Here is a 10,880-nt window from a genome sequence, read left to right as displayed (position 1 = left end):
ATGGTTATTGAGTCAATATTCACACCCAGTCCCCACATTAACTCTTGGCCTCTTTCCGCAATGTCAGTAAGCCTTGGGGGAGATGTAAACAGGAGCTTTAACTCCCAGGAAATCCCGGTGGAGACCAAAGGTGCTGGAACCCTGTGGGCTACCTGTCCCTGCATTACCCACACCATCTGAGCTGCTGCCCTTCAGGAACCAGCCTCTAGGGCAGCTCTTGCACCCACAGTAAGAGACAACAGACATAGGTGCTTTCATGCAAAATCTTTATTTGGAACATGTATGTTACTGAGCAGGCCAGCCACCATCCTGAAATAGCAAGGATATTTACATTGTGTAGAGAAATACAAGAGCTTCTTGAAGACATTCATCTGTGCTTTGCCGGCATTTTATCTGTTGCTTTGTCCTGTTTCTCTTCCCTGTGCTCATTATTCTTCATCCACCCTCACCTCTCATCACCTTAAGGCATCCTGTACCAGCCTGATCTGGGGGTGGTGACTGCAGCCAGCAATCGGCCATTACCAATTGTGTCTTTCTGGGACCCTTTCTACCTGTCTTAGGTATTAATGGTGCCCAAAGAAAGAATAAACAGATGAAAGTTTCTGTGGTTAGCCGGGCACGGTGGTGCACACCTGTAGTCCCAGCTACTAAGGAGGTTGAGGTGGGGATAGTGCTTGAGCCCAGGAGCTTGAGGCTGCAGTGAGCCATGACCGCACCGCTGCACTCCAGGCTGGGCAACAGAGCAAGACCCTGTTTCAAGGGGGGAAAAAAAAGTTTCTTTGGGGTTGCAAGGCCTTGTCTTCACCAAATTTTAGAAGTCCCCCTGAGATGTTTCTGCTTAACTTCTCTTACAGGCCTGTGAGGGCTCAAATTTCAGCTGACCTAGGTGGAGAGTATTTCATTGATTTTTATAATCTGGAAATAAACTGCTTTTCCCCCTGGCTGGGACATATTGTTTTCATTTCTGCTTGCTGCCATATGCTTCTCAACTTGAACTTGCCTTTGTCTCCTTGCTCCATGACAATGAATGTCTCACATCTCGGCTCTGCTGCAGGGCAGGGGTGAAGGGAGGTGGAAGAAAGAAGAGACGGTCCTTTGGCTTGGTTGTAAGCCCCAGCAGGGCCTGCCTTTCATACGGAAAGGGTCCCTCCTCACTTGCTTCAAGGCATGGGGATGAACGGCCAGACAAACTGGACTTGCCTTTGGGTTTAAGTTTCAGTCACTAAGCAGAGACCACAGAACAAGGACCTCCCGGTCCTCTGCTGTATTTGTACACACAAGTATCACAGAGGCTTTCCGAGGTCAGTCAGGAATCTGCAGGAGCCTTGGCTGCCTCCTCACACGGCTGATGAACCAAGGACTGTTTCGACGGGCAGGTTGCTAGCCCACATCAACCTTGTCAAGAGGCCTCAATCTGAATTTGTGGTCTTAATGACTCCCTTTTTCTTTCTTTCCAACAAAACCTGCAGGCTGGAGGCCATTCTTCCTTTAATGTTATTTTATCATCTCCCCCTTCTTTAGTGTGGTGGGTCCCAGAGTGGACCAACCCACACTCCTGGAGAAGGACCTCCCGCCATGCAGATTCTTAAAGGTCACTGGAATGTGTCTCTTAAATCCTGTCCTGAGTAGCAACTCTCCTCCCACAGACAGATGTACAGAATCTGCAGTCAAAAACAAAACAAAAAGCAAAAGCAAAAATCCCCCAGGCCTGCAACAGCTTTGGCTTAAGAAACACACTCCCACCCCACAGCCCATCTTTTAAGCTTCATCTCCCCTGCACAAATGGGTCTGGTAGAACAATGCTCCCAAACGCTAAACTAATTGCTTCTAAGAACTTACGACATGGGAAATGTTTCTCTAAGCTCAAATACGGAGAGAGAGACAATTCTGCTGCACTGGTCCCTATGCAAGAGATGCTATCCTGACATTTAATTGTGTATTATTTAATCATTTAAAACAAACGATAATAAAAACCTCAGCCAGAACACACAAACATGATCTTTGGGAGTCACAGGATGAAAGGTAGGTGAATGCTGTCTTCCATCAGACCCTTCTGCCTCTGAGTTGAGAAAGTAGTTGTTTCAACTGATCAGCTTCATCCTTCTTCTTCAGAAGCCCTAAAACCGAGATGCTGTCAGAATAAGTCATTTTGCTATCGCAAAAAAAAATTATCAGGGTCTGGTTTCAGAGTCATTTGAGTTTTAAAACATAAACTTCCATTAACAATGGCCCTTCACCAACAGTAAAATGGGGCAGCAAAAGTTCTACTTAGAATTTCCACATGAATGAAACCAGCAAGGAACTCTGCTAAGGAAACCAGGATCTCGAAGAACAGATTCATGTTTTAGGGACTTTAAAAGAAGAAATCCAAGCAGTTATGCACATGGACATAATCCTGAAAACCCAGTCAGGGGCTGGGTGCATTGTCAGTGAGGAGTTTTTCTGTAGTTTGCAGAAACATGAGGTTGAAAGTGATAATATAGATATTTGGTTTTCAGTCATTCAGAAATTTTCTTCAAAGAAAGGCAATTTGAGCTAAATTACCATCATTTATCCCTTCTTTTGCAAATCAAGAAATACTAATCCATTGCACATGTAATCCCTCATATAATTTTTAGTCCAAATGGTCAAAATTACAACTTTTAATTTTATGAGCTCCAAATTATTAAACACCAACAGTAAACTGTGGGCACGAGAACAACAAAGACAAATACAAAATATAGAAACTTTTTCTTCCAGCCACAAAAAAATAACAAAGTTATGTATGTATGAGAAATAGAAACAACTGAATAATTAGTGTTAAATTCAAGACCTCTGGGAAAGCTGTTGTTGGTTATAGGCTATTATTTACCTTAGAATATGAAAGTTTAAAGGTCAAATTTTCAAGTTAAATTTTTAAAGTTACCTTCCCCCCAAAAAAGATTTACATGTAGGCTTAAGTTTAGAACAGTTAAAGTATAAATGTTGATAATTTCAACTTAATTCAGAATGGTTTCAGAAAGATGTAACAGTTTAAGATAACAAAACACAAGGGCATCGCAGTTTGGTTTGAGAATCACAGAAGGTACAACAGTTTTTTTTCCTCGGGGATCCTTCTCTTTCTCTTGAGGAATGAACTAAAATTCAGTTATTTTGATTCAAAGAGGTATTTAGATGGTATCAACAAAATTTCAGAGGAAGTCAGAATGGAGTTCATATACACGTATGGGTAAGTATGCGTACACGTACATGTATTCATGTGCACGTACATAAATGTATATACACATATACCTTCTTACATTTGCATTTAAAGAGGGAAGTAAGACCCCACAAAGACCTCCAGGCGCCTCAGCCCTTATTTGGTACTACCAGGTGACTTGAATGATTCGCCAACGACAACAGTGTCTGAACTCTTCCCCACTCAATTTTTCCTGGGAAGAGGAGCTTTTTGTTTCCTCCGCATACTGCTGCTGTGAAAGCTGGAGTGCACTCTTCCCTTTTCGTAAGAGCTGAATTCTGGACTGCAGATAAGTGTTTTGAAAAGATTTGGAAAGATTTTTCGGGGCGACTTAGATTCTGTTTTGTTTGTTACAGTCCAAATACATAAAGTTGTTATGAAATAAAATCATACGGTGCAGATGAGAACAGGCCGGGAGAGCCAGGCCAGCCGTTTTAGGGCCAAAGGAGAGATCACCCAACGGTTCACATTTTAGGAATTTGAAATGTCTAAAAATAGATAAGGTGGTTTCTCTAAAAGAAAATAAAATGAAAGAGAAGGGGAAAAAAATAAAAGGGAAAAGGAGGACGGGGTAAGGAAGGAAGGCAAGAGGTAGTAAGGGAAGGAGGGAGGGAAGGAGGAAGGAAGAAAAGAAAGAAGGCAGGCAGGCAGGCAGGCAGGGAGGGAAGGGCAATGATTTAGGGAATGTTAGCTATCAAGAATACCTTACTTAGAAAGAAGGAAAAAATGCATAAACTTTGTGCAGGTTAATGCAATATTAAACACAGTAGAATACATAGGCCTCATAATACTTTTGTAATGGCATATATATAACGTCCCCAAGCACTTTCTAAAAATATGCAGAGACTAATTCAAGATCATTCTAGATAAAAATACGTATTTCTTTAAAGGGGTGGCATGGCGGGGTGGGGAGAAAAGCATGGTTTCAGGGCAGATCCCCACACACATACAAAGATAAAACTATGTTTTTTGGTAATTCTAGTTGATATGGCAGCAAAAATTGTCATAACAATGTTGGCTGGTTTTGAGAGGGTTATTTTCAAATATAACCTGATAGCTACATTTGTACAAAAATCTTTGTGAAAAGTTTATTTTATTAACCCTGTGATATGTCTATATTGACATTTTCTAAGATAAAATAAAAGTAGCAGAGTTGTCAGTGGGTAAGAGACAGAGCTTTAAAGCAAAAGTGAACCCTCTTTGGGTTCCTCTCACACAAAGGGATACAGACTCTTAAATAAAATACTACTTCCTTAAAAATCTGCCGCCTAACAATTGTTTACATCATAGAAAAATAGCATTTTCGTAAAAAGAAATAGTCACTTTGTTAAAATGGTCTATTTTAAACCAGCAATTATTTTTCATATAAAGAATTTCTAAATACCCATACAGAAAATAAAAATAGATAATACTGAGTGCAAAGCAGACAATGGCATGTTTGCAACTGATCAAAATATTTCACTGCCAGATAAATAATACTCTTAGTATATTACAATACAAGTTTTAATTTTTCAGGAACTTAAAAGATATTGCTTTTATTCTCTGTTGGCAAGTTACTTATAAGTAAAGTGACTTCCAGCAGCAGAAGGTCAAATTGATTAGAAATGGATCATACCTATTGATTCACATTTCCCCTAAACTGGAAGTGCTGAAACGCCAGGCAACAGCCTGTGTCCCAAACTCCTTCACAAGAGCATGGACTGCAGGCCATGGAGACACAGAGGGGAGCACACCATTCACAGGCCTTTCCAAAGCATTTGCTAGATCTTCCATGTTGAAATCTTCACCCAGAACGAGAGCAACACCAACTATTTACCAGCTTGGTCAAATCTGTCATGAGGGAGGGTTTCTGTGAAAACTCCTTCCTAATTATAGGCATTAAATCTTCATGCTATAAAAACAGATGGTTTCAACGGACGATCGCTTTATCACCACAAAGCAATTCTGAGAGGATGGCAAGTTTCCTAGTGGCAGTGGTAAAGAATGTTATCAGGATGCTAAAAACCCAGCAGCTTCCAGCTTCTACATGGGGAAGTGGGCTGATAGACTACATCTCTCAGCTCCTTGAGAATACTCAATTAGCAACGGAATGCAAGCTCCGCCAGCATTTCCTCACACCCTCTCCACTCTGCTAGGGTCATAGGAATCTGTAAAAAAAGAAAAGAAAAGAAAATCAGCGGTATATTCAACTGTTCTACTTTCTGTTTAATCCTTAGACCACAAATTTGTCTAGGGAACAAAAGCTACAAATGTATAAAGGTTAATTTTTGGACATTTTAACAATAATGTTTTCACTAAGGAGTAAAAAAAATTTGTCAAAAAGGCCTGTTTTCAAGGAATGTGCATAGTCATTACCCAAACACAGATGGGAAAATATGAACTGCTTAATACTTCGGCGGCTCCTTCCTGTTCACCGTGGAATATACGTCACTTTAAACGCAGTGTTTCCAAACTGGCAGTGACGTGTTTGGCTGATATTAAGGTAGATATCTTATCTGGCTGATATTAAGAAGTCTTATCTTTCTTTCTTCTTCTTTTTTTTTTTTTTTTTTTTTGGTAAATTACAGCTCAAAAGAAAGCCTGCTTTAGAATATGCATCTTTGTGATCAAACGCTGTCCCTTGAAGGCGTGAGGATCCTCACATCCTGACTGCCTGGCTGGCAAAGAGAGGCTTTCTGTCTCTCATCACCACTGACCAGCAGGCAGCCCCAGGGCTGGATGCTCACCTGTCAGTGGAAGGCTTCTAGAGCCTTCTAACACAGGTGTGTACCAGTCTGGGCCCTCACACTGATCCATTCTACTGCTGGCAATGGAAAAATCCCAATCTGTGCCCAGATGACCTGGATTTCTAAAACGGGACACCATGCAAAAGAGCAATCATCCTAAACTGCCACTACTGCTGCTGCTGGGTGCTGCCAAGTCCCACAACCTCCAATTCACAGATGTCTGTCTGGAATCCAGACAAACCTAAGGCTCATGCGTGCACCTCCTGTGGTAAGATTTTCCTGCCATAGCAGCTCAAAGGCTTCTTAATTTTTAAAGAAAAAATGTTTAAGCAATCTGGAAGGAGTACAACCATTATGGAAACATTATGGAAGTTCCTCAAAAAAAAATTAAAAATAGAACTACCATATGATCCAGCAATCCCATGACTGGGTATGTATCCAAAGGAAAGGACATCAGTATGGAAGAGATACCTGCACTACAGCATTATTTACAATAGCCAAGTTCACTGCAGCATTATTTACAATGGCCAAGATAGGAAACTACCTAATCATCGAGGTTTTCATCACTGGAAGTACGGATAAAGAAATTCTATAGCTGGGCACGGTGGCTCACGCCTGTAATCCCAGCACTTTGGGAGGCCGAGACAGGCAGATAACCTGAGGTTGGGAGTTCGAGACCAGCCTGATCAACATGCAGAAACCCCATCTCTACTAAAAATACAAAAAATTAGCCGGGCATGGTGGCGCATGCCTGTAATCCCAGCTACTCAGGAGGCTGAGGCAAGAGAATTGCTTGAATCCAGGAGGCGGAGGTTGCTGTGAGCCGAGATCGTGCCATTGCACTCCAGCCTAGGCAACAAGAGCGAAACTCCATCTCAAAAGAAAAAAAAAGAAGAAGAAAAGAAAAAAAGAAATTGTATATACACACGCAATGGGATATTATTCAGCCCTAAAACATAGGTAAACCCTGCCATTTTACAACAACATGGAAGAAACTTAAGGCCATTATGGTAAGTCAAAAAAGCCAGACACAGAAAGACAAATACTACATGATCTCACCTATATGTGGAATCTTTTTAAAAAAAAAAAAAAAAAAAAAGCTAAAATCACAGCAACAGAGATTAGAAGGGTGGTTGCCAGGGGCTGGGGTAAAGGAAAAGGGGAAATACTGGCCAAAGGCTACAAACTCTAAGTGATAAGATGAGTAAGTACTGGAGACTGAGTGCATAGGATGGTGACTTTAGTTACTAATGCCATCATGTACACTTGGAATTTGCTAACAGAGTTACATCTCAAATGTTCTCAACACACTTGAAAAACTGGTAACTATGAGAGAAGATGACTATGTTAACTGCCTTGACTGGGGTACTCATTTCACAATCTATAGATGAATCAAAACACCGTGTTCTATACCTTAAATATATGCAATTTTTGTCAATCATGCCTCAATAAAGCTGGGAAAAAAAGAAAAAGGAAAAAAAACAGCAAGTCTCAGCATGGTCAAAAAAGGTGATTCACTTAACAAATAAAAAAAAAAGGAAATCTGGAAGTATCTGAAAAGTTAGAAAAACAATCTTTTGGTGGCTTTTCTGTAATCCCAAACGAGGTGGCTCATGCCTGTAATCCCAACACCTTGGGAGGCTGCAACAGGTAAATCACCTGAGGTCGTGTTGGAGACCAGCCTGGCCGACATGGCGAAACCCCATCTCTACTAAAATACTAAATATACAAAAATTAGCCAGGTGTGGTGGTACATGCCTGTAGTTCTAGCTACTCGGGAGGCTGAGGCACGAGAATCACTTGAACCTGGGAGGTGGAGGTGGCAGTGAGCTGAGATCGCACCACTGCACTCCAGCTTGGGCAACAGAGTGAGACTCGGTCTCAAAAAAAAAAGAAAAGAAAAACGAAAAACAATCTTTTCTGAAATCTATCTGGACAACCGTGCATTAAAAAGGCCATAGACATTCCAGTTTCTCCAGCAGCAAAACGTCTTACACATCCTCCTCACTCCTTTACAACCTGGCTGAGACAGATGTATGATACAACAGGTATCACGACTGTGATGACTGAGACAGCGTTCAGAGTACTTTAAGCCCTACATTACTAACCAGATGGGACAGTCTCTGCATTTAGGAAAAGAAGTTTGCGCCTGCTAAAACATCATCAGCTGCATGCAGGGATAATCTGGCTAAAAGGAAGGGGAGTTCACGTAAGTTCTTCCTGACTGTTGATGCTTAACAACATTCGTGAGACAATATAAGACATTAATAGCTGGGTGCTTCATTTCTGTGCTCAATCAGCCTCAGAGTGCTCACATTCTGAGAGGGTCCGCCTGTGAGCAAAGGTGTCTTTTTCTCCATTGAGAATAAGGTGTGCGGTCACGAAATTATGAGAACGTGTGGAAGTCACACTTCCGGCTAGTGGGAGCATCTGTTATTAAGATGCTTAGTTTCTTCCAGGCTAAGCCTCACCTTACATAACACTAGGCACTGAACAGGCCATGCCATGTCTGTCTGTACCACCCCACCCAACACACACACCCTTCAAGACCCTTATTATCTGTGCTGTGTTGTACCCACCATCGAGTGTCTTTAGATTACAGATGGTCATTTCAGCTCACATCTTTTCCGTGGTCTTCTGTGCCAGGCACCCTAGAGACACCTCCACAGGACACGCCTGCTGCCCACAGTCCCCTGGGCTCTTTCTTCAGCTCATGGACTGTCCAGGTCCAATAAAATTATAATGTGGGCCACAAAACATTACTTTATTTTTTAGAGACAGGGTCTCACTCTGTCACCTGGGTTAGAGTGCAGGGGCACAATCACAGCTCACTGCAGCCTCAAACTCCTGGACTCAAGCGATCCTCCTGCCTCAGCCTTGCAAGTAGTTGGGACTACAGACATGCAGTACCATGCCTAATTTTGTTTTTCATTTTGTGTAGAGATGGGGGTCTCGCTAGGTTGCCCAGGCTGGCTTGGGGTGCAAATGATCCTCCTACCTCTGCCTCCCAAAGTACTGGGATTACAATCATGAACCGCCACACCCAATCATCATTATTTTAAATTTTCTAGTAGCTATGTTAAAACAAATAAAAGTAAACAGGTAGAATTAATTTAAATACTATATTTCACCAAATATATTCAAAATATCATTTCAATATGTAACCAATATAAAAATGATTTGAGACATTTTAGATTCTTTTTTTGCACTAAATCTTTGGAATCTGGTGTGTATCTTACACTTACAGCACATCTCAATTTGCATGAGCCATATTTCAAGTGCCCAGTAGCTGTATGTGACAAGGGGCTACGATATTGGACAACAAAGGTCTAGAGGGTAGGGTGGTTACCTGGAGAATTTAGAATCCTGTTTCCTGTGGGTTCCATTTCAGCTGAGGACAACTTACTGAGGACTGCCCTGGTGGGCATTTCACATATTAATGCCCTCGGAGAGGTGCTAGTGTCCAGCCTTCTCATGGCGTGATCTGGCATCATGAAGCCTTCCCCGATTTCTCTCATTTCGGGCCTCACACAGATATCTCTTCTCAATCTTCCCCTGGACTCATATTAACAGGGTTTGCAACAGAGGATGATGGAACCGGGAGGTTCTGTGTACGATCAATGCCTGGGATGACACTTCCGAATTGGAGCATCAGTCATCCAGCAAAGATGGGAATCTGTGACCCGAATTGGTTTTGGGCTGCTGATTTCTTAGCCAGAGGCATGAAAGACCACTAAAGACATGTGAGCTGAAACCATCAACTTTAATCTAAAATAAAGACACTTGATGATACAACAGGCACGACACGAGAGTGTGTGTGTAGGGTGGGGTGGTGTGAGTAGACATGGCATGGCCTTGTGTTACAGTTCCAGAACAGATGCTTGAATTTAAGTGGGCTACAAATTTAGGAGCAATGAAGCAGTTCTAGCATGCTGGGGTCACGGGGGCAGCAGTGGGGTGGGGAAAAGATGAGGATTCTTATGTTTAAAATGATTAAATACATCAAAAGGAAAGCAAAGTCCAAGCGCTTATCAGTGACATAACAACAAGGCTTTACTCTAACTTGTGAAGCAACAGTGAGTGGAAAAGTGGACATATGTCAAAAGAATTACTACCTCCATCATACGACCTCCGCTGTTCTCAAAACGAGTGATTTTGAATATTGAGGCCTGGTGACCATCACATGAAAGGCCCATAGTGGGCCACCTGAGCAAAACAAATGTGAGACATCGTCCCTAATGGTGCTCTCCCCTCCAATTATGGTCATATACCACAGAACAACGTTTTGGTCAATGACGGGCCACATAGATGACAGTGGTCCCATAAGACAATAATGAAGCTGAAACATTCCTATCATCTAGTGACGTCATATCATAGTGCAATCAATTTCTAAACAAATGTGGGATAGCCTAAGTGTACAGGGTTTATAAAGTCTACAGTAGTGTAGAGGAACGCTCTGGGCCTTCACATTCGGTTACCACTGACTCACTGACTTGCCCAGAGCAACTTCCAGTTCTGCAAGCTCCATGCATGGTGAGTGTCCTATAAAAGTAGTCCTTTCTTTTTTTAATATTTTATACCATATTTTTGCTGTGCATTTTTTTTTTTGAGATGGAGTTTCACTCTTGTTGCTGAGGCTGGAGTGCAATGGTGCAATCTCAGCTCACTATAACCTCTGCCCTCACGGGTTTAAGCAATTCTCCTGCCTCAGCCTCCCAAGTAATTGGGATTACAGGTGACTGCCACTACACCTGGCTAATTTTTGTGTTTTTAGTTAGAGACGGGTTTTCGCCATGTTGGCCACACCAGTCTCGAACTCCTGACCTCAAGTCATCCACCCGCCTCGGCCTCCCAAAATGCTGGGATTACAGGCATGAGCCACCATGCTCGGCCTCTACCTTTTCTTTAGATACATTTAGATACACAAATGCTTACCA

General features: G+C 42.1%; 1 protein-coding gene across 4 annotated transcripts in view; it reads right to left on the bottom strand.

Annotated features, from left to right (window-relative positions):
- Window positions 1–251: 251 nt before the first annotated feature.
- The window catches only part of JCAD (junctional cadherin 5 associated), a 104,021-nt gene continuing 93,392 nt past the window's right edge, over window positions 252–10,880 (bottom strand). For all 4 annotated transcript variants that reach the window (XM_023218102.2, XM_023218103.2, XM_023218104.2 and 1 more), the window contains one exon: window positions 252–5,364. In XM_023218102.2, the coding sequence (XP_023073870.1) occupies window positions 5,330–5,364 (35 nt within the window). In that variant the 3' untranslated portion in view covers window positions 252–5,329. The remainder of the gene's footprint in view (window positions 5,365–10,880) is intronic.

Source organism: Piliocolobus tephrosceles, chromosome 9, assembly GCF_002776525.5.
Source record: "Piliocolobus tephrosceles isolate RC106 chromosome 9, ASM277652v3, whole genome shotgun sequence".
Classification (NCBI taxonomy): Eukaryota; Metazoa; Chordata; class Mammalia; order Primates; family Cercopithecidae; genus Piliocolobus; species Piliocolobus tephrosceles.
This window is presented reverse-complemented; position numbering and strand designations above follow the sequence as displayed.